The sequence below is a fragment of the Thunnus thynnus genome, chromosome 2 (genome assembly GCF_963924715.1).
Source record: "Thunnus thynnus chromosome 2, fThuThy2.1, whole genome shotgun sequence".
NCBI classification, from domain to species: domain Eukaryota; kingdom Metazoa; phylum Chordata; class Actinopteri; order Scombriformes; family Scombridae; genus Thunnus; species Thunnus thynnus.
This window is the reverse complement of record NC_089518.1, coordinates 12517720-12543052: the sequence shown is the minus strand read 5'-3', so window position 1 is coordinate 12543052 and position 25333 is coordinate 12517720. Positions and strand designations below refer to the sequence as shown.

Here is a 25333-nt window from a genome sequence, read left to right as displayed (position 1 = left end):
AACATTTTTAATAGTTAAACAATGATGTGTTCTATATCTGGGTTAATAAAAGTTACAAAGGGTTTATTATTGAGTCACATATCTTCATACTTTTGGTCATTCATGTTTAATATGATCGGCCGGTGACCCAGTCTCGCGAGAATACACGTAGTTCAGCACAAGAGTTGAGAGCTAAGGAGTGCTGCTCGCTTTGAAAAAGCAACAGGAACAAAAGGACAGAAACGTGCAGAAATAATTTTGCTTTTATGTTGGCGTGTATGTTCTATAACACTCATGTAAGAGTTTTCCTCATAGAGTACTGACAAGGACTGTCAGCAGCTGTTTACATCTTGGAGTTAGCATTAGCATTAGCCTGCAGTCCCACGGTGGAAACTGGAGCAAAGTGCATCAGGTGGAATTAAAAGTTAAGTCAAGAATTCAAACTGTTTATCTACAAGATCAAGATTGTGTGTAGAGGTATGTGTGGTTATTCTGTTGCAACCTGGTGTCCTCAGGTGGTTTAATGAAGGTAAACACAGTGAACAGCCGTGCGTAACCACACCGTGCACTTTTCAGAGTCTGCAGATTTATCAACATATCTGTCCCACTGCATTCAGATGCTGCAGGGATTTAATGAGCTGGAGAAGCTTTTCATACAGTATAAACAGCTGTGAACAACAGATACTGTACGAATCACCCACATTCATTTAAAGATCAATGTAGACTGATTTACTGACTTTCCTGCTTTAACCAAATTAAACATTATTTTCTGTGCTGATTTTGGTTGGAGAGTGTTTAATTGAAATAACTTATTTATATTTCAAGCATTAATCTGTTATTGCAGCACATTTGCAGCAAGAATTTAGTTTGCTCTTGTTGATAAAATCACCAAAGCAGCAACAGATTGACATTGCCCAAGAAACAGACGTGGTTCTGAGATGTTTGTTCTCAGGGCAACATCTAGGACCAAATTTCAACCAAAATACAACAACTGGCTTTGCACTGCTTCATTTGAATGAAACTCCCGCCTGTTTGCGCCTCTCCTCCCACCTGTGCATAGTGCGCTCTGCACTGGTCACCAAAATACCACACAGACGCACAAAGAGAGTTTCAAGGTCAGGAAAATACCAAACTATCCATACCAAACAGTGCTGCTTGTGCGGTACATTGCGCCTCCATGAGAATAGTGAAGTAGTGAAACAGTTTTAGTTTTTTAAGTGAAAATGTTTATTTGTAACCTGTTTTTAATGATGTATGACTTCAGCAGGAATAAATGGGCTTGGGACTGAATAGCACGGACAGATTAAGTCGTAAAGTATTAAGAGATGTACCGATTCTTTGCTGGTTTTTGTCCTTTCATGGGATTTGTTTAGTGCTGCAACGGTTAATCAATTAGTCAATCAATAGAAAATTAATTAGCAGCTATTTTGATAAATAATTATTCATTTTGAGTAAACCAAAGTAAGTACTATAAACTAAATATCTTTGGGTTGTGGACTGTTGGCCAGGACAAAACAAGACATTTTAAGTTGCACCTTTTATGGACCAAACAACTAATCAATAAATTGTAAAACTATTGAACAGATTAATTGATAATGAAAATATTTGTTTATTTGCAGCCCTGTTGTAGACTGGTATAATTAATATAACATTCACAAAATGTGTATTTTTAGCTACACATCTTAATTGTGAAAATGGTGATTGTATTTTCTGCTTCTCTATTGTTATGATGAACACAGACCAGACCCCTCAACGTATCATGAGTCATGACAAAATCAGTGATGCCAACCTTGACTTTCTCTCTTAGCTTTAGAGTCCTCTCCATTCCCAACAGTTCAAGCTGCTCTCAGCAGCTTTGTTAATAGGTCTTCAGAGAAAACTGTTAACTGCTGTTTTACTGCCATTTACAGTAGGAGGACTTCAACTGGTGAGACAAAATGCTTCTGATGTGTTTGTGTGCTTCTGTCTCTGAGTCACTGGAATGATGGTCTATGTCAATGCCACATACAGTAAGCTCCCTCTGCTATTCAAAGGCTTGGCTGAGGGCAACTGCTCTTGAAGTCCATATGCTACAGAAGGAGTCAGTGCCAGTGACTCCAGCATCCTTGCATGATGAAGATTATACATTTGTATAATCATCCTCATGCTGACAGATGATCTCCACCATATCTTCAAAGCAACTCTACATATGATCAATTCTTCATATGATATACTTCTAAATTTAAAAAAAGAGGCTGCAATTATAAAATGATAAATGTATCTCTCACAAACACTCCCACACTCCAACTTTCCCTCTATCTTTCCACCCACTGACTTTCTTCACCCTGTTTCTTGTCCTGTCTCTCTCCCCCCATCTATTTCTCTTCAAAAAAGTGAAACCCATTTATCTTCCAAAAGCAAAATTACTACTTATCATATGAAGGTAGGGGACAGAAAGTACTGAGGGAATGGATCCAAATTGAACTATATGCGATGATGTCAGTAAAATATGAAGCAGTGCTTAGAAAAAGTCATCATTTAACAACATGAGAGTAGTTGTTAAAAGTACTACAGCCTTCATCCTAATAGGCTGGCAGACGGCTTTTTCTGTCACACAACCAATACAAAACAAAAGAAAAATCTGAGTTGAAGGTGGAAATAACCACATCACTACTACTGCTGAGGCATCTCACTTGTAAAAGAAGGGGTAGACATTTTGGAGTATTTTTGTGTGGATTAAACAAAGATAAATCTTGTTAATTATTGAGCTTTAGAGGTGCTGGTGAAGTGGATTATTTGACTTTTGGACAGAGCCAAACTAGCGGTTTCCCCGTGCATCCATTCTTTATGCTAAGCTAAGCTAATTGCCTGCTGGTTCTAGCTTTATATTTATTGTGTAGACATGAGAGTGGTATTGATTTTTTCTTCTAGCTCCCTGCAAAAAATGAATAAGCGTATTTCCCAAAATGTTGAACTATACCTACACAATAGCATTGTAATGTATGAAAGACTTTTTACCCAGCCTTTTTCCAAGAACATGTTGAAAATGTAGCGATCAAAATGCCACTGGGATAATGGTTATAATCTAAAACACTTCAAAGAAATACAGTAGATAGACAGCCGCAAATCACCAAAGCCACACTTACTGGATTATACTGTTATCAGCTGCCCCCATGAAATCAATATCACTTTAATTCATCTCCATTAAATCCTCATGATTGCATTCTGACCAGCAACAGCAACAGAAGACTGAAAGTCTGTCTGATCTGCAGCCGATCCCTTTCTAGCTTGGCTGGGTATGTACTGCATGTTTCCTGGCTGAAATCGGACTTTAACAATTTCATGTGTTTCAGATTTTAATTTGTCCAATTATACTGCAAAAAACCATGTATTGCAAGTTTGTTGATTTCTAATCATAAGCTAGCAAATAATGTGGCATATGGGGTTACACAGAACTTTTACATCCTCTTTGTTTGCCAAAACCTGTGCCTGGTGTTTTGAGACTGAATAACTTTCACATTCAAATAGGCTACCTTGATCTGTCAGATAGAGAGACTGCAAACCTTGATTAACACAATTATTTGTACTTTCACTGTCAATGAAAATATGTCTATTTGGTGGCATCACTAGAAGGTATTCAGACTGCACAATATGCACATATAGGATGTATATAAAAGTGCTGATGTCTGCTAGATAAACAATAAAATAGATCTGACAGTTAAACTTCAAAAATATACCTCAAAAAATTTCTGAGGATAAATGAATCATTTCTGCATTTTTACGGCTGCAGGTTGTAATACAGAGAATTCTTCAGAAAGAAACTCAGAGAACGTTTGAAGTTTCAAAGCCATCTTACAAACAGTTATTACACTCAATGTGTCACTTCATTATTTGAGAAGGACAGTATGAGCAAACCTGAAGGCCAAACTGTATCTTGTACAGTTTGTGAGTATTCACTGCAACAAAGACTTCAAACTAGCTTTAACATAGCCGTGTTCTTGACTTGTAGCTGAAGTGTTGCTGCTGCTGAATGTCTGTGTACAGTCTCTAACCTTGAGGAGATTTCTCTGCCATCCCTGCCTCTGCACATCTTCCATTCATCTTCCTGCGTCCTTGAGAACCCCAAAACACCCCTGAGCCAGCTAGCAGCTCCTGTACCTCAGGGATCCATGAGGCTGATAAGATAGAGATGCTTTAGAAATGAGGACACATCTGGTTTTGAGAGACGAGCCAGTGTCATTCCTGTCCCTGTATCTGCCATTTCATCTGCATAACACCGAGAGGCTTATTCATCCACATCGGACTGAATCATACTCAGTTCCATATTACAATAGTATTTTCCCCCCTTTCAGTGATGACTCATCCAATATTGTGAATACATGTTGACAACTTCAATTGCCATCCCCCCCACCACCATGTCATTTCTTGTATCGGTTCATACTGAGGAGGAACCCTTTTGATTTATTAACTCTTCATGGCTGACTGTTTGTCTTTCATAATATCCACTACCTTTGTGGAGATTCACATCAGACTATGCACACATTTTGCAGAATTAAACAAATAGAATGGTGTGTCTTACTGGAAAAATCACAAGCTAGGATAAATATCACTACAATCTCAATTTATATCTGCTTGACTCAGCTCTCACTGTGTCTCCTACCTTTGTCCACTGCTGATGTAAAAACCCAGGAGCTCTCTCCTTTGAGATTACATTTTTTATTTAAATTTTACTGATTAATGGATCTTAAATTTGGAATGATTCTGAAGCAGGGAATTATCAGATAATGGGATTTAACTGCACTCAGAATTATGCCCCAAGAGCAGCAGGGGCCTAGATGCCTAAAATAAGATGCCCTTTAATTCTGCACTGGACCTAATGCAGCAGAACATGTGAGCTACCCATGCAGGAAGAAATTCAATTTTCGGCATATGATGACCCAAATAATTAATGTGAGAGGACGCACAAGTATTGTACACATGCATACAGCATACATGTGCATGTGACAGAGTTTGTGTGATGTCTCTTTGAGAAGAATCTAAGCCTGCATTGCCTTGAGCCATTTTTAAGCGCATTAAATCTCTCTAAATATGAGGCCTTGCACAGTCCTCCTGGTTGGCTGTTTTGCAGAGTAGCTCAGACATGTGTAGAGCACATATTAATATTGGCCAGTCGCCTGCCTCCCATTAAATATGCAGGATCCAAAGAAAGTAAAGGTGTCCACGCAGAATTTCAATTCATTATAGTGTCAGGGCTTTTTGAAGTAGATAACGGGATGCGGACGCATGAACTGGAAAAGGTTCTTACGGCGGAATGTTAGATTGCATACTACTTCTAAAAGCATTTGCTCAGGATGTGGTTGATATGATACAAATGTAAAGGCGGCATAAATCTCTGTCTTTTTCGTGGTTTTGGAGGTATGCCTGGCCTGTACTCTGTGAAGTACTCGGTATGGCTGCTTTGCCTCCTTTCTCGTCTCCAGACAGATATAAACACAGAGACAGACACAGTGAGCAAGAGTAAAGACATGATTTACTTTAGCTAAAAAAAAATATTTCCACAGCCTTCAAGAACTTGCAAGAAATTTATGTACCATTGAACTGAATATAATACCGTTGCACCTGCGTGGCATAATAAGCATATAGAGCTCCATGATATTAAAAAAGGAGCTAATATCAAATATGTATGTGACAAATATTACATATTTCATAATTACAGGAGGCGGAGGTTGGTTTTATCCTTTTTTTACTTTTTTGAATTCCACCAGTTTGTCTTATTCTTGGATAAACTCACCAGGTCACATAGCAACGGAGCATTCAACATTCATCAAAGTGTTGCTTTCTGAGGCATGTATTTCATTACAACCTCCTCACAATGACAATCTTATCTCCAGCACACACTCAGCAGGGAGCAGCTGCCACACTGCTAATCATTAAACGTTAATAACCTGAGATTGCAACTGTGCAGGGGTTTCAAAAAACCAAATAAATATCAATTTCCCCGTGCCTCCCTTCTGCAGCCGTGTGGTTCGAGTGTGGCATACAGTAGGTCCTAATTACAACACGCTCCCATTTCCTGCCATTAATCCTGTTTATTTACAGAGCGAGGGGAGGAAAACGGGTCTTGTTAGGAGCAGAATGGACACCCTCTGTCTCAGGGATGGATGGATATAAAGCACTGGAGGAGATGGATTGTGAGCATTTAGCTGATGCAATACCGCATCAATGATAGGCAACGATTTCATATCCTCATATTAAGGCAGAGTAAAGCCATGGAAATCAGATTCCATCACTCCTCTGGTGAAAACCACCCGCTTCTTAACTCCTCATAAACCAACATGGTGTAAAGGAATGGGAAACAGCTGTCAAGTGCACTATACAGTATGATACAATTATGTTTGCTTTAACAGTAATGCGAACCAGCAATACATTTCAGCTGCAAATGTACAGCACCCCAGGGGGAACGCCATGCCAATGAATCACACCACTGCAGCTGAGAGCTGGCAGCATTGTCTCTGGCTCAGTATGCACAGGCAGTGTGCACAAGGTCATTGAGGGAGACTCACCACAACATTTAGAGGGACCATCCATCTCACTTATCACTGTATGTGCCATGGTGAATAATCATATTATGATAAATAGGGGGCTTCTTCCATTGTAACAAATAGATAGTGTAGATACCACAAGTGAATCTATCTGAATAAAGGAGGAGCAGAGAATGTTGGCACTCATACAATAGATAATGCAAATCAACACACAAAGAAATCTAAGCAACACGAGCAAGCTTCTTGAAAATGTCTGTCATCTCCTGCTTCGCTATATATCTTAACCAAGAAATCACAGGGATTCTGCTCTACTTTTCATTGACTCCTGTAAATATAACCTCACGCAAAAGCGAATCTGAAGCACCAAAACAAAAAATGAAGGCAGTCAGTTATCAAAGGAAGATGGAGGCGGGCATGTGGGTGAGGGTGTGTGGGGGGGAAACAGAAGATATGATGGCAGCAGGTGAAGTAACTCAAAGGAAATGCGCCGACACAGCCTCAGCATGTAAAACAGGGGGTGAGTGCAAGGCTAGCATGAGAAGTGACGAGGAGGAAACCTATACGAAGGTGAATGGGTTATATGGGGGCATGAAAGGCACATCTATTTTTGAGCAAGAACAGATGGGGAAACAGATGAGGGAACCACCAGGGTGTCAATTATGTTCTGTAATGCACCTTGGTAATGATGCAACTTTCTCCCTGAGTGCTGCTTGTTGGCTGGACGGCTGGTCGGCTCCCCTTGTAGCCTCCAGGCCTGAAGTTCCCATTCATGCTATAAAACAGTCTGGCAAGAGGCAGTGATCGAGGTATATCAAATCATCTCTTTGCAAGGGTCAGCAGGTCACTGTGTTTGGTAAATGGCTGACTAATCCATAGTGAACTGTATGTGTATACTTAATTCATTTCATAAGTAGAGTAATCTTCACACTAAACTTTAGCGCTTTTGTGTCATCTTAATAAACCACGAGAGAAACAGTAAGATTCATATATACTACACACTTAATAAAATAAACATAAAGCATACTTTAACTAGCATGTCAATACCCTGTTTTCATGTTTTCAACCTGTAAGGTCTGATATGTTGGCATGGCAGTGTCAAGGCTACTATCTGTATCACAGATAGTATCACATCCTCCAGACTACTTCATTTTCTGCGTTAACTTGTTTCCCGCTATTTATGCTCTTCATACATATGCATCTATGTTTAAGTTTATCTGATAACAACAAAATAACATCATATTTTAGCCATGTAGCAAAATTAATCACATGTAAAATCATGTTTTGTATTTAAACCCTACTTTTAAAAAAGAAAAAAAGTCTAAAGTGAATCTAAATAAATGTTGTGTAAATGTAATTGGTCCAGGTGAAAATACAACCAGGGGTTTTAACTATGGAAACATAGTCATAATTGCAATGGATTTTTCTTAAAACACTGAAGGTTGTGTAGTATTAAGATTAGGGCTGGATGAATTTAAAGTTGGTCTGAAGTGTCTATGGTGTCTATGAAGTGAGAAAGCTATTGACAAAATCAGTGTACAATAGCTCACTGCATGTTGTACATGCAATGGGGGAAGGTCTAGATGAAATGAAGTTGGTTGTAAGTTTCTATGACAAAAACTAGAAAGCTATTGACAAAAATCTGAAAAGCACTTTTGTCAGTTTTTATACACTTTTGAGATGACTCCTAACTTCAGTTTGTCAAATTCCTGTCTACTGTCGGATAAAGAGCCAGGATTTAATATCAGATAATGAGGAAAAAATAACACCTGTGCAACATGTTCAACTTTATAAGTGGATTAAAACTGATGAAGAGTTATTGAGGATGAACAACACCAAATGTCTGAATATTAAATATGAAAGCTATCTATACAACTGCGTCTTTGTAGCCTGTAAGCCTGTTTGTTTATATTCTAGTGAATCTGCCTCATAGAAAGTCATGCTGCTTTGAGTCTGAATCTGATGATTATGAGCCAAGAACTAAATTGTACACTGTAAAGAGTGAGTTCATCTCATTGTAGCAGTATGTTTATGATAATGTGTATTTCAATTTGACTTACAAGAAGAGGTGTGATGTTTGTGGTAAATTGTGTTAGAGTTCATTATGTGTTCATATACAAATAATGGATTCATATTTGTTTACACACCTAGTATCCTGTTAGCCAAAAAATCTGAGCTGAATTCAGGGACTGTAAACAATATATAACTGAAATGTTTCACTGTGCTTTCCTCATCCATCCCTCCTCTCCTTTCTTTATCCCTACCCGTCCCTCTCCTGCCTCCCAGGCATCTTCCCAGGGAACAAAAGCTACGCTACATCTTCAAACACTGACAGCATGACAGGCTCAAATTAGATGCCATTTACATGTATTTGAGTGACTTGTTTGCCAGTAAACTTAAGCAGCAGGCAGACATTGGACTGAGACCCCCAAAAGTAATTTCATATTGCAAAATAAACCAAGCCCGCAAGTAAAATAATGTCGAAATGCTCAACATTTCAGCTCCCTCTTTAATTACACTCAATCTTGCCTTTCATAGTGTTTTGCTCTCTCTCTTGTCATAACTGTATTTGCTGGACAGGTAATGTCATTTACTATGTCTTTTTTATTCGGCTCTAACCAAACCCCATTACTCACAATTTATAAAGAGATGCAAGAGGGAGAGCATAGGCTATTAATGATGAACTCTCACTAATAATAAGGGTCATTCTCCTCAAAAGTGCTGACTCAGTTAGAACTTGGCTTGGCGCTACATCAAAATGCTAAAGGCAGACTAAACTGCATATTTCAACGATAATAATCTTACATGACATCCCTCTGTATTGAAACATAAAAAGCAACCCACCAAGGCAAAGGTGAGAGAGGATACAGAAACAGCTTAGACCTTCTTGAGTTAAACATGACCTTTTCTTACCAGCCAGTGTTGAACTCGACATGGGCATCAAAGAAGCCGACGACAGCAGCTGTAGCCGCGTTCCAGCCATGTATTCTGGCTCGGATCAGGCCCTCCCGCTTGCTGTTCCTCACAATCTTTACCAGGCCTGGGTAGCGTTTGTTCACATACTGGTCCAAGTTGAATTTCAGCTCCACTGAAAAGGGGCAGATTAGAGAGAATGCTCCTTTAAGTGACATCCAAATGACAGTGTGAGAACATTAACCAGGCAGCTTTAGGAAATGATATTGTGTTTCCAGGATACCTAACCCAATATTAATGTTGAATGGTTCTGGCCCAAATTGCCTTGCAGTCTTTGACTGCAGTGAAAATAAGTGTTCAATTTAACAATTGTTTGGTTATTTTTACACATTTAGCTAAAAAAAAAAAAAAGTGTACACAGGATGATAACCAGTGCTGGGCAAATAATGAAAGTTACAATATTTTAACCCTAGTTCTATAAGCAGAGGCAGAGCCCTCTACTGGACTCTATGGGTAATACTCTCCTCCAACCATACACACGCAATCACCCTATCAGGACGCACCTACTGATTACACGTGTCCGACACAGTAAAGCAGCATCTTGCTGCAACTCACATCCAGAAACACTTCAGCAGATGGGATAGGAGCAGCATGGTCCATAGGTAGAGGGCTCTGCCTGTGCTCATAGAACTAGGGTTACAATATCATAATTTTTGTTCTATCTCACACAGGCTCTGCCCTCTAATGGACTCAGCAGGTACAATAGGCGGAGCCCAATGAATGTACGCCCTGCTGTGACATGTCATCAGACTGCCTCACTGAGCCCACTCGGCTGTAGGTAATTAAGTCGCCACGGCCTTACTATTATTTTATAATCTAAGCCACTTCAGCAGAGCAGTAGGAGGCCCAACTCAGCTCAGTTAATATGAGCATGAAACTGGGTGTAACCATGGCCTTACCTCACAGGGGTCAAAAACCATACAACAGAGACCCTGCACACCTCATTCCCTGAGTCATCTTGGATCACGGGAGAATGCCCCAACACCTGCATGACAGTCAAAACTGTCACCGCTGCTCCCCAAAGCAGTCTGAGAACTGCCTGCTGCAAGGCCATCCATGGGTTCCAAGAGAACAGCACGCATAACATCTTTTGGACCATGCACTGGTTCAGGATGCGGAGATCCGAAATGGGTCTGAAACTTCCCATGTTCAGAGTAAAATCCACTTTTGTCTGTAATGAGTGGGAATGATGGAGACAGCCTGTTTCAGCAGTAGGTCCTGGATTGCCTTGGAGGGAGAATCTATCTCCTCTTGGGAGGATAGACTAATTTCCTTGATGCCCAAAAATGGAGGAGGAAGACGGCAGAACTGTGTGAAAAATCACAAGTTTTTTGTCCATCCACTCTGTTAAGCTGCGATGCCATTCCTCATAAAACTGTGTCAGAGGGCAGGCAGCCAACTGGGGGACAGCAGCCAAAAACCTGTTTTACTCTGATGTGGCCCCCCCTCTCACTGACAGTCATTTCAGTCCCGCAGACTTTCCCCGTACGTAGGCCAGCTTCTGTGGGGGGCTGTCAGCATTTTTTGCCCCATGACGGGCTGCTCCATGGTCATGGGAGGGCTGGTGCTGCGTTGTCTCCATCGAGGTGGTCTGGGAAGTGGCTGATGCAGGGCAGGGGTTGGTGGTGCTCTGCCCTGCCTGCGTGCTCTCCTCCTCTCCATGGTCTTACAGCGATGCACCTTGTCTCCTCTCTGGCTAGAAGGTGCGAGCGGCAGATGGCGTCTCAGCTGCACCTTCTCCCCTTCCAGCCTCTTAAAGTGCTGAGTGACAGAGGAAATGGACCTGAAAAGCCCATCCAGAGCTATAGGAACTTCCAGGAAGTCTTCTCTGTCCTTCTTCTGTAAGGCGGTGAGTCCCAGCCACACATGAGAATCAGGTTATTCATCTGGCCAATGGTGTAGCCCAGAAAGCCTGTTCGCAGTGGATGGGGGGTGTCTAGCAGGTATTAGCTGCAGCGACGCCCAACACTCCCAGGTTGTTAGCTGCCGCAGCCAGTTACATGCCCAGCTAGAAAATTTTCTTGAAATATTCCAGTATGTCCCTATTCTGCACCAGCAGAGGCTGCAGCTTCCTACTTGCTGTCCAGCCAGCTGAGTGAGGAATCAGGAGGGCTTCAAGGACCTCTTCTGGGGGGTGGGACACACCGGGACAGCCTGTCCTTCCAGGACAGTTCGACACACTGCAAAATGTCCGGGAGAGGAGGCAAAACAAAGGCAGGTTGAGCAAGATGAGCCAGGCTGTAAAAGCCTTCATGAAGCCAGCTAACCAGTTTGGGTGGAATAGGTGGGGGGAGTAAGAGCCCTACACACTCCGCCGCCATGGCCATGACCTTCAGGAAAACATGGCAAACTGAAGTTGGTGGTGGATTTCCAAGTGTCAGCAATGTTGCAGACACAGACGTGAGGTTGTCGTCATCGTCCATCAGTGAAGCAGCCTCTGCAGAGGCAGCTGCAGCGGCGGAGCACCAGATGAGGCGGGAGACTCGTCATCAATGCAGGGATCTATCTTGAGCCACAGGTCACTCTCGTCACGGCAGAGCAAGATGTCACACAGCCAAAAATGGTCCCACTGTTGCCAGTGTTGAGTCAGAGGAAGTCCTCAGCAGTGAGCGCAGGCTGCATCATACAATTCTCTGCGTGGTCCCATCCGAGGCACTTGAGGCAGAAGAGATGCCTGTCAGCAGCAGCGATGAGGCCAGGGTACGATGGGCAGGAGCAAGCTTGGAGCGACAACTCCATCCCTGAAGAAGTAAGATCTGTGAGCAGATTCATCATTGCTGAAGTGAGAAGGATGTGAGTGACTAGACTAGAAGATCACAGGCCTGGATAGCTCAAGGCTTATGTCCTTTTCTGTCCATAGTAGGTGGTCTTGTGTCCTTTTTGGTCTTGGTTGACGGAAGGAGAGGCAGAAGGAGCTGGAGGACTCATGAGGTTTGAGGACACATGTGGGCCAAGGCACAAACATAACAAACAAACAAAATGAAAAAAAAACAAAAAAACTTGTGTTTGGTGTGTGTTACTTACATTGATGTATGTGTGTGCATGTGGGTGATATTAAGCAGCAGTGGTGGAATAGTATTCTGTGTATCCAGGTTTGGTTAGTCAGTCATGGGGAGTCGGTGGCTGGGGGGCTTTGGCTAGCTGTAGAATGAATGACAGGGGAGTGTCAACTGTTAATTTTGCTTTCCTTATGGTTCTCTGGCGTGAAGGATTGTTTGTTGCTGTCCTCAGGTATTTCAGTCCTATTGTTTGGTGTCTTTATCATAAAGTTTTGATGCCTGTTATGGTGTGTATATAATGATTACTGATGTAGGATGGGAGTCTGTGTGCTAGTTTTAGTGCTTTGTTCTGGATTGTTTGCAACTGTTGAAGCTAGTTGTCAGAAATGGTGATCCAGGCAGGGACAGAGTATTCAAAGAGTGGTCGGATGTATGATAGGTAGACTTTGATGACTGTAGAGGGTGATGCACCATGCTTTCCACAGAGGGCTTTGAGATGGTTGAGTCTATTGTTTGCCTTTTGTTCCAGGTTATTGACATGTTTTGTCCAGGTCATGTTGTTTTGGTATGTTACAACGAGGAATGTTGCTTCTTTACTGATACTGATTTTCTGGTTGTATAGTGTTAAATTGACACTGTTGTTGGGCTGCAGGTGTGGGTTTTTGGTGAAGAGGACGCATTGTGTCTTGGCAGGGTTTAGTTTGATTCTCCACATATTTGACCAGTTTTCTATTTCATTTATGCATATGTCAAGTTTTTTGGCTGCTAGTTTTGGGCATTTGGAACTGGACCAGTAGCAGAGGTCAGCGAGGTCAACTGCGACACTTTGGCTATGGTGGCTGGGGGGTAGTATATATCAGAAATGTATAGTAGAACGAGAAGGCGGTTCAAAACTGCACCCTGAGGAACTCCTGCTTGGGGGGTGAAAGGTGTTGAGATGGTGGAAGCAACTTTAACTTTGATTTGGCGGTTGTTAAGAAAGCTTGAGATGATGGATTGGGTGGGTTTTGGGAGTTTGAGGTTGGTGTCCAGTAGTCTGTATTTGAGTCTGTTGTGCCATACCTTTTCGACAGCTTTTTCTATGTCAAAGAATATTGCCAGGGTTATTTCCTTTTTGTTGAAGTTTCTATGGATGTCTTCTTATAACCGAATGATGTTGTTCGTGGTGGCTCTCCCTTTCCTGAAGCCGGCTTACTGAATTCCTAAGAGGCCCATTGAGTCTATGTGGTTGATGAGGCGTGAGGTGAGTATTCTTTCAAAAAGTTTTCCTACATGGCTGAGAAGGCTTAGGGGGCGGTAGGATATGAGTGGCAGCAAGACGCTGCCTTATATACTGTGTGGGACAAACATGATCAGTAGGCGCATGATGATTGGCCGGCTACTTGCGTACATAAATTTCAGTGGGCAATTGCATACGTGTGATTGGAGAAGAGTATTACCCATAGAGTCCAGTAGAGGGTGGAGCCTGTGTGAGATAGAACTTGAAAAATGTAATCACTTACTCATTACACATTGCTCAGTGAAAAAGTATTTTTGTTACTAATTACTCAACAGAAAAAGTAATTAGTTATTACTCATCACACATGGCTTCCATTACTAAGCACAGCTCACAGATGATTTTAAACAACAAATTTTCCTGTTTGGATAATGCAAAACGAAACTACAAACGAGAATCCTACAATTTGGAGGTAGGCTATTTACTGACCATCAACAGCTAGCTTAACATTAGCCCTGCTGACACATAGCAGTGTGTTTGATGACGCCTGCATGTAGGCTCAACATTAGCAAGCTAGCTCAGTGGACACAATGTGTAATTAAGACAATTTTTGAGTAATTGGGAGATTTCCCTTCTTTTGATAGGGGCTAATCACCTCCCCATATCTTCAGCTCCTGTGCCAAGCTACAGTAACAGTGGTTTCAGACCAGATAGAGCGCCAAATATCAAAATATCAATGTTCTAACTTGGTATCACTCTGATATATTTTGCCATGCTCAAGTTACAGAACTCTGGGAAGCACAAAATTAACGTTTATCTAGGATAAAACTTTTGACATAACATCAATGTCCCAACATTACTTTAATCCCAGTTGTAGAGGTCAGTGTATTTGGGGTCAAATTTAATTAAACTAAACTCTGTGTAATGTTGAACTTTTGCTTTTGGTGTATGTAACATGCATCAGAACTAAACACAACGGGACCAAACTGATCTCTGTCAGAGTCTGCTGTCCCCCTCACCTGTTGCTGTGGGAATTATCCAATCATTCAGTCTCACTCTCTGCTCTGCCACACCCCTCATTAGTTCAACCACCTTCACCTGGCGCTCCCACCTGCTCATCATCTGCAATCAAGCCTGTATATAAGCTGCCTCGGTCCACTCCCTCCTTGTCAGATTGTCTACACTACTATGCTAAGTCGTCTTGCTTTCTTCACTGGACTGCCTTCCTGGTTTCTGATCAGCTTGTCTTCGACCATCGCTCCTCGTCTCTGCCCCGGTAAACCCACCAGCCTTCTGTCCCTGACTCTGAGTTCTGCCTGCCTGTTCCCTGGTCTTTGTCTGCTGTGGGAGTGGAAGATCGGGGTTCAATTTTCAGTGGAGTCATACTCCTTAGAACTGTGTTTCTCCGACCGTGCTTATATTGCCTTGGCATCGTGTGAAATAAAGACTACTAAGTTTATACCAGTGTCATTTGTGCTGCTATTGGGTCCATCCTATACCCGTTACAGATCTCAACTATCCATTAAATTTCCAGTAAGACAGCGAACAAGCCAATATCCAAATTGTCAAAGTAATGTCAAAGGTCAGTGCATTACTGTAAGGCTCTGAGTAACACCTATACTGCTCAACACTGATACTTATTGGCAGCTCCAAATAGCAAGATGCCAAATAGTGATAGGAAATGAGAGCAATTTGATTGAAAAAAAGACACCAAACTGATGCGTGAGGTAAAAGATGAAAATAGGACCCATGTATTTTTGCAAAAATAAGTTTTGATCTCTGGCAGCTTTGAGGTGCTTTTAACTCATAAATCTCATTAAATCAAACTAGATGCATATATCAAGACAAGGCAGCATTCATTCAATTATCCTAACTGAGACAATGTTCAAGGTTACTGTACAGTGTCACTATCTTTGCATTCCACTGCTGATGTGTTTATTCCAGCTGGATTATAACATCTCCACTCCTCTGCTTTCACAGTCATCACTGGAAACAAAGTTTGCTGGGTAAACAGCGAGTTGCACAAATTGCTGTCTGTGTTCTGTTGGAGGATAGACGGCTGTTTGAGCTTCTCCTCTGGGTTACTGCTGAGCGTTTCACTTTCTGAGGGAGAGATTAATAAGGACGCCTGTGGCACACAGGCTCTGAGCAGCACCTAGCTTCTGACTTTGACTCGCAACATAAATCAGCCACTGAAAGTTAAAAAAAATGGCAGTCTAATCCCTTGTCTGTGTGACTGAGGAGATGCAGTGAGCGGAAAGATTGTCAGGAGTCATATTCTGTCTGAGAGTCTTATGGCAGGAAAAGAGGGTGCAGGAAAAGAGGGTGCATTTGGAGGCAGTGACCCTTGAAGCATTTAACACCAAATTAAAGCAACCACTGAGTCATGGGCACTTGGTTTCTGTCTGGACTGTAGATATGCAATTTGGTATTTGAAATCAACAGAAAAACAAAAATGCTACAAAAACATAATGTTTGAAATACAAAATGTCTCCTAAATGGCCATCCTGAGAGAACTAGACTCATCAAAGTTGGACCTTTTCTCTTTCATCTCTTTGGTATGAAGCATCACAAAGTGGTGGGTAGAAACTAACATGTTTTGTGTATTAAATACTAATCTCATGTAAAACAAAATTGTGAATAATGAGGTTCATCTTAACTGCACTCCCATTTGGATCTTCACTGTTACCAAATCCCTTTGCATTTTAGCTGTTTTGAATGTTGCAGGTTTTAAACCTGCGCAATGGGACTCCATCATCAGCTGACCCTGCAGCTACAATATGATAAAAGCTATTAGAGTGTAATAATTACAGGTCTTTGCTGGGAAGGAGAAAAGTTATGGGCGTCCCTTTGATCCTAGCAAATAAAATGCTGGACTGCATCCACGGGAGGAGAGTTATGGAGCAGGGAATACATTTTAAAGGACTGGCAGTGCAACATAGCAGAGGATAAATAACTATCCATCATGCTATGAATTTCAAATGAATACATAGTACATTGCACAAGGAGCACCATGAATTCCTCTGACGAAATGGAGGATTATGGAAGCTCCTGTGTTAAGGATAGATGGTAGAGAGGTATTGAACATGCTTTGGGCTATTTAAACTGTTTTCGTATTCACCTCCAGCACATGCTGCAAAGCTTGAATTGCATCCTCCCACATAGATGCCTCCTATGTGTTCACTAACTACCAGTATACACGTATCAAAAATAACCCAGAGGATTTTCAGTATGATCAGCCAAAGAACTCTCGTTTACTTCTACTGCACTAACCACAGGCCAAATTCTCCTGAGTTTCCAGCTGTGGATTTATGGACTGATACAGAAACAGGTCTGAAATTGATCGCTTTGATCGATCACAAGCAGACTAGTGAAGATACTTATTGCGTAAACTGACTCGCCCACAAGATGTTCATTAAATATTCAGAAATTTGTAGCCAAAAGTAAAATGATACTCCTCATCCAGGCTATCCTGTGCTATAAGCCCTTCAGTGTGAGTAGGAAACGTTGGCACTGTGTACTGGCAGTAGATGTGCATTTAGGGAAATAAGCTGTGCAGCAGCATGTCAGAGCAATGTTAAAATGGTTCATGTTTTTGAATTCCTCCACCCTTAACCCACTCTTAACACTGTTATATCCGTTGCATTTAATATTCTGCTCTGGCAACTTTGCAACACATGCTTGATTTTTTTTGACTCACTGACAGATAAATTATGAAAACAACCATCAGGGATACACTCTCTAACACAAATTAAATACTGTCTTTTTAATATCTAACTGCTAATGCTGGTCACTCATTTGACCTGTTCTTTGTTCTTTACAACACTGTTCTCAGACCCTTGTTTAGAGGTGACAGATTGTTTAATGGATAAATATGAAAATCATAGTAATACTTGAGAATCAGTGCTTTTTTAAAATAATTTTTTGTAAGTGTTCCAATGTGTAAAACAAATCTCCTGCGATATGTTATTGAGCAAATCCTCCATTTAGCAGCTTTCATCATATTTAATATATGCAATGTTTAAAGTAATTCAGCTCCACTTGAAATTAATACTACAAGCTGTACTCAACTGGTGCTCAGTTTATATCCTGTTTTCATTATATGAATCATTAAGTTATCAGTTCGGTGGTGGTATTTGCTGGAATTGAATTCTTTAGGGCTCATTAAGCCTTTCCTTGCAGCTAACATGGCAAACAACAATGAATTGGAGTTGTCCTTCCTGACACACACACAGCTACAGCTCGTCATTGGGGATGTGAATTCAGTTCACAGTAGAACCAGCGCTGTGAATAAACCTCTCAGCCACCAATAAATGTCACCGACTGTCCCAGCAAAGGAAATGTGTTGCGGCGACAAGGCAAACATGCTTCCTGTGCGTGATTCATTATGCCAGTAGTGAGTGTGGCTGTACCTCTACTCATCTCGCTGAGCCTTGTTTAAATGAAAGGGGACAGACAGAGCCATCCAGAAAAGGTCAAGCAGTCCAGCCTGCATGTTAATTGTCTAATGTCAGAGCAGAGCGGCTCCCAACAGTTCACACATCTGCGCAAATTACCATCACTGTTGGTAAACGGACAGTAGGAACGACTGACGAATGTGTCAGTTTGCAGATAGTGACCTGAAATTGACCTTTCATTAAAGAAAGGCAGCAGCAGACAAGTGGTCACTGAAAACATCAACACCTTGTAGTCATGAACCATGATGTCAGTGAACTGCACATGGCACACAATGTTAAATGCCAGTCTGTGTGACACTTTACAGCAAAGGTTACTAAAGAAGTGCGGGAGGTAGGGGTTGTAACGTGAGTCTGAGGGAAATATATGGCTTTTTAGCTGCTAAATACTGCATTATGTTCACCAAATGGTTGTTAACTTTGTCTGTCTGCTGTTTGGTGCTGGGTGGGTAGCGTACAGTGGGTTAATCAGAGCTTTTTCACTGAAAACAGGTGCCCGCTGCTGCTGAAAGTGATGCAGTGAGAGTGGTGTGAGTGAACCAAAGCAGTTAAGTTACAGGGCGTAAAACCAAAACAATCCATTAAAAGTCACTAAAATGCTCCGTAGAGCTGAGGGGAACTGCAGAGTCTGATGATAATTTTCTGTGTTTGTTCATATCAGCAACATATTTTACATTAAACAAAGTAAATTGATCCATTGTTAATATAACAAGTATTGATTATACCAGCTTTAAAGCATCAGAGTTTTCCTGCAGATAACAATAGTTCATTTTAATACTGAAATAATTTCATTATAGATTTCAGCCGAGAGGTGTTGTGGAGGATGAGAGTCTAAAAGTCTTTTACACCCTCACAAGAACAACATTTTGTGGGACAGAGTAAATGTACAATGAAATTGAATATTATCATAAAATATAGCGTTTTCCTTCAAAAATCTTTTTCAGGAAAACTCTAGTAGAATTCAAACGTGTGGGGCAAACTGATGCAATGGAAAGAGGCATTTGCTTCCATTTTTGTCTGTTCATTAGATTTAAACGGCTTCCTGTTTAATGGTAGCCTGTTAGAGCCCCAGTGGGGAGTGGGGATGTGCCAGTGGTTACTCCTGCTCGGCCTTCTCTCAGTATGTTATTTACATGCGCCCTTTTCCTCTGCCAGCCTGAGGGAGGCAGGCCTGTTACTCTGTGCCAAGTGAAGGGGTTCCAAGTGTCGTCTGGAATCTAGTTCATTGTCCTTCCCTCTCAAAACAGGAAAGCTTTTGGGATGTGGAGCCGAGCATTGTCAGCTGCTGTGGGCGTCATGGTGTGGAGGCAACTGAAACATTTGCCCACATCGCCATGGAGACAGTGGTACGCAGTAGTTTAGAAAAGGACGAGACAAATCCTATCACCTCTCTTTCCCCTTGTTTTAAAGCTATTTTAAAACCTGGTGTTCAAGAATCCACCCTCAGGGGTTCTCCATTCTTTCAACTGTTACTCAAAAAAACAAACACACACATACGCACACACAAAACTGTGTCACACACACACTAACACACATGCATATACCCAAGAACGCACAAAAACTATGGCATAAGAAGACTGACAGCTCTGGCAGTCCAGCAACATCATACCAACTCATTTGTGTATGACGCCTTAGTTCAGATTCCACTGGGAAAGACAAAACATGATAAATAGGTTGACTGCCTCCACTGAAAAAGCAAACCTAAAGCATTAGACAATGATTAACTACAGGCTCTACAGGTTTTAAGATTTAAAGTTGGAGAGGATACACTTTGAGACAAGAAACAATTAAATATGACGCAAAAAAGGAAATGATCAAAATTGCTTGAAGCCAGCAATTATAGACCATTAAGCATACTGCCAGTACTCTCAAAGGTTGCAGAGAAAGTTGCTGTTGAACAATTAACAACTTTTCTGAACACAAGCAATTTTTGTCTACATCACGTTCAGTTAATTGCAGTTTGTTGCAGTTTGAACTCCTTGTTCAGCTTTAGAGCAAATCATTCCACCGAAACTGCTACCTTGCACTTAATAGAGCAAATTAAATGTAGGCTTGATGAACGAGGAGTGGTTGGTGCAGTATTTTTAGATCTATGTAAAGTATTTGACACAGTCAATCATGATGTTTTCATCTCAAAATTCCCTAAGTTTAATTTTTCATCTAGAGCACTGGCATGGATATCTTTGTATTTATCTAATAGGATGCAATTTGTTAAAATTTGCTACACACTGTCCAGTATCATGAAGTGTACAATGGGTGTTCTACAAGGGTCAGTGTTAGTTCCCCTATTATTTAGCCTGTATATTAACGACCTCCCTCAACAGTGTCGCAGAACTGCAAATGTATGCTGATGACACTGTTGTATACATACATGCAAAAACAGCTGAGTTAGCAGCTGCTAAGCTAACAACCGCAATGGAAAGGATCACACAGTGGCTTGATCAATCATGTCAGTCTGAATGTTAAGACAACAGGTATGTTTTTTCACTAAAAACACAATACAACCTCAGAATGCAGATATTTTCATCAAAGGCAAAAGGACTGACATAGTCACTGATTTTCAGTATCTCAGCGTGGTACTGGATCCAAATTTTAATTTTAACAAACATGTTTAAAAAAAATGGTAAAAATTATAAAGTACGATCTGGCAAACTTTAGATACATCAGAAAAAATTGTCTCTCTCTGGATGCTGCCAAAATATTTATGCTATGATCCTTTCGCATATGTCTTATTGTATTACATGCTGGGGGAGGACTGGTGAGACAACCATAAGTTGTTATATAAACAAACACTAACTCTAGACAAAAAGCTGATGCATTACCATCACTGTAGTATACTAAAGAAATAAAATTCATTGATCTTTGAGAATTTTAGATTATATTCTAATTTGTGCCTTGTTTATACAATTTTAAATGGTTCAGCCCTTCCTCCATTATTTGACTTTGTGCATTTTCATTTCTCCAGCATATCGTGTACACAAAATTGTACCACACCATATCATCACACTACATTTGATCAGTCAGCATTTTCTGTAAAAGCCACAACTCAGTGGAATGCCCTACCTGATGGCATGAAGAGCTGCAGCTCCCTCAGTACTTTTAAAACCAAATTAAAACATTTACTAAAATCTACTCAGCTCTGCAACCACTGATTTTACATTTTATCCTACGGTCTTCTTATAAACACAAATATTCTTGATTTTAATAGTATTCATTAGTCATTCTAGTTGACATTGTGGCTATGTGTGATGTGCTATTGTGTGTAACCTTGTCATATCTATCCTGTATTATTTTATACTCTTTGTACTATGTTTATTCTGTATTATTCTTTATCCTTTGTATTATGTTTTTTGTTTGGTACTGTGCTGTAATATGTTTTAATTGTGACAAGGGCCTGCAGATGAAAACTAGCTTTAAGTTAACTCTTGTACAGTGCATCAGATGGCAACATTTATGTTTAAAACTATACATAAGCCCTTTCAAATAGAATAAAGAAAAGAAAGAAAGAAACTGCATCAAACCTCCACACTGACTGGCTGTGTCCTCTGATTAGCAGAGCTGATATTTACTTAAAGTGGTGATCCTTAATACTGTTTTTTAAAGCTATTAATGTCCTTACCGCTGTCACTGTTGTCGTCCACCAGGATGATCTCTTTGAGCAGATGTGCTGGTGTGTGGTTAACCACACTGTGGACGGAGCGCAGGATAACTGACAGAGCCTCATTCACAAAGATGAAGACCACAGAGATCTGGGGAAGGTCCTCTGGGTACGTCAGCAGTTTACACCTGTACACATAAATTAAACATGATTAGCTAGTGCTTTGTTTAAAAACTGAACAAAAAATGAAGAATTAAAAATGTGTATGCAGTGTATGATGATGACACCAACATTAGAAAAAACAATGTATGAAAGACAGGTGAAATTACAGTAAGAAATTCAAAATTTTGCTAAAGGAGCTCCAGGATGAAAACCCCTTAGAAAATCCCTAATCCCCATTTCCATCCTTTAATGGACCCCAACAAGCTTTAATACCTCCTCAAGGACTCCTGGAGCCACCCCGAAGACCGTAGGGTGACCCTCAACCCACTTTGACAGCAACAGTTTAAACCTTTCTCACAGGAGACATTTTGACTTGTCATAGCAGAAAGGGCACAGGTGTAACTAATAACATTAACGATGGCTCTGCTCCATTTAAGTGTGCCAGAAAGCATGTGCAATAGCAGGGCCCTGGAGCTGACACATCTGCAATAAATGAAACACTGATATTATTAATTTGATTAGTTTCATCTGTTTGACGAGTCAAAACATTCACCATTAGAAGGATCTATTAAATGGATGTGACAGTAAGTTATTTTCTTCTTTCTCATAGTTTCTTTAGTTTAAGTTTAAGTTTAAGTTTAAGATGCTTTTTTCCTATCAATAATTGAGTAAACGTTTAGTGTCACATTCAAAGTGTATTCCCACTGTGCATGCAGCCTTACATTTTCTCTCCAAAAAAAAGAATGTGTCCTGAGTCACTTCTTCCTTAGTGCACCAAACTGGCAAGGCAAAAAATAGCACTCTTCTAAGATTTCATTTGAAGGTCCGCTTCCATGATTTGATGGTAAAACCGCAGCTCCCAGACCTGGATGTTCTGTACTGTACTATGACAACCGATGCAGTATAGCTGCGATGCTGAAACCGTGCGTTGAGCAAAAAGTACATTTCTCTAGAGTCAGGAAACCAATGGAAGTATTTTCACTTGGGTTTGACAAGTTCATGACGAAGTAACCTTTGGTGGTATTCACTATACTCGACATTATAAAGAGGCAGAATGTACTCATGATTATGTTCTCATTCGCATAAGACTATATAATATTTATTACAGTTTCCTAAAAATTATGTTTATATACAGCTAATTTGTATTTGCTAACAGTTTATTTCATTTGTACAATTTCTACAATATCAATTAATAGCAAGTAAAGTATGACTTTAGTTTTTTTGATTATGTTTAGGCACTGGGTTAATCTACAGGAAAAATCATGTTCTTGGTTTGATACTGGAAAAGTCAAGGGCAATTCATTGGCTTTTGCTATTTGTAACCAAGACCACAATCTTTCTCTACCCCTAACCAAGTGTTTTTTTAGTAGCCTAAACCTAATAACGTGTTGCAGAATATTAACCCTGTCCTACAACCTCTGTGATGTAAAAGAACACTTCCTGGATTGAAAAAACTTTTCCAGTGAAATTAATCCAGGCCGCAATTACTGTCCTTAACGTGCATGTCAAAGCAAATTAGTTGTATCTAAACAAAATTTTTAGGAGACACGGTTGCTTATTTGTGCACTATAAATACCAAGGTTAAGAGTTTACTGCCATGCTAGTGGCTCTATGAGGATGTACTTTGTGCTTTAGACTAAATGCTAGAGTCAGCATGCTAACAATGCTGATGTTTCCCAATATATATTACTTGAATGTGTTAGCATGCTTGCATTTGCTAATTAGCACTAAACACAAAGTACAGCTGAGTGTAAAGGTGATGCTATCCAGAGGGGGACAAACCAACGTTGCATCTCTAGATTGTATGGAGGAGCCAAATTTGTGCAGTGGACTGCAGCAGAGTTCAGGCACCAAAAGCCAAATAGGTTCATCCTCACCTGCTGAGAGATCTGAGTTGGTACACAAATAGCAGAGAGTGGCTGAATGTGGACAACCAGGGTACTAGTTTGCATGTACACATAGGCAATATCTTACTTCTCCTCCTCAGCCTGTGAACTCTCTCACCAATCGCATTGGTCTCTCTGCCTGCTTCTATTGCTCTCATACATGGGTTCCATGGTAACCTCTTTTGTAGGGCTGTTATTGGAAAAAGTGATGGGAATTCCCGCTCTTTTTAGTGAGCCAGATAATTTGGCTCAGCTCAGCAATAAGAGCCACTCTTTCGGCTCCCAAACGGCTCTTCATTTAGTACCACTTCTGGCTTTTATAATTCAGCCAAATTTAGCAATGTTTTGACCTTTGATTGGTATGTGTCTACATGTATGACTGTAATTATACTAAACATTATCATTTCAAGAATATCATAATTTTACATTATGTTTGGTATAAAAACCTTAAATAATGTAAAAACATCAAACACTATTACACGTGTGTATTGAACATTTTATTTATATTGAACTATCCAAAACAGTGTCGGGCAAATGTTAAAAATGCTAAAAGAAATGGGCAAATGAAAGAGAGAACAACACAGGGCAGCTACATTCCCTCAGCCCCCTGCCTGCTTTTAACCTGATGGTATAATCTCTGTCTGGCATCACACACACATACACATCAACACAACATTCAATCAGTGCATGGAGTGTGTGTGGCCGAGCAGTGTGGCAAAAAGATCATCCTATTATTCTGTCTTATATCAATTTACCAAAAAAAAGAAAGAAAGAAAAAAAGAAATCAGCTCTCAGACAGTAGCCGGCTCCCATCGTTCACTTAAAGGAGCCGGCTGAGCCGACACATCACTGATTGGAATCCAACCTCATGTTGCCGCTTACAATGACCCAATTAAAAAAATGAACTGTACACAAGGCCATACAAATGTACAGTACACTCACTTGGTCTCAGAGTCTCACTCGCACTCGCTCAGCCAAAATTTTGTTCTCCTCCACTGATAATCTCCATTCTCAAGTCTGTCTAACTTCCCTGTCATTTCCAGTAAAATACAATATTTTTTCTCATATTCACAGTGGCTTTGAAGTCAGAAATAACAGTGTTGACTGGTCAGAAGCACTTAGCTGATTCCTATGGCCACTGTGAATTCACACAAAGCCAACATCTTTTGAATCATGCCACACTGCTCCAGTTACAGTAGGCTACGAACGCAACAGCTGACAAACACATTTCACTTGCTTCTGCCTTTGTTTCTCTGTGTTTTCACATATCTTATTCAGCAGTGCTGAGTCATTATGTAGGGATAATGAGGTGGATATTATAATTGTTGTGAATTATTTACAAGCGATCTTGGCTATAATGAAACACTTGTAACACAGTTGTGTATTAGAATATCTAATTGACATACAGTAGATTAATTACAGTGTAAACAAATCTATGAGTTCTATTTACTGTAGTCTCAGTAAATGCTGCTAAGCTCTTGAAGTCTTTTGCTAAACATCAAGTCAGACTTGACCCTGACATATTGCATTTGCCAGGTGAAATACCAT

At 40.6% G+C, this 25333-nt stretch overlaps 1 protein-coding gene across 2 annotated transcripts in view; it reads right to left on the bottom strand.

Annotated features, from left to right (window-relative positions):
* The window catches only part of galnt9 (polypeptide N-acetylgalactosaminyltransferase 9), a 98470-nt gene that overhangs the window by 46343 nt on the left and 26794 nt on the right, over positions 1–25333 (bottom strand). Inside the window, exons 1-3 of one of the 2 annotated variants that reach the window (XM_067603512.1) lie at positions 22173–22316; positions 21759–21925; positions 9411–9585 (exon numbers count right to left, since the gene is read on the bottom strand). In XM_067603512.1, the coding sequence (XP_067459613.1) occupies positions 9411–9585; positions 21759–21925; positions 22173–22279 (449 nt within the window). In that variant the 5' untranslated portion in view covers positions 22280–22316. Of the gene's footprint in view, positions 1–9410; positions 9586–21758; positions 21926–22172; positions 22317–25333 lie in introns of those variants that run through there. The other variant, XM_067603503.1, reaches the window with a different exon arrangement.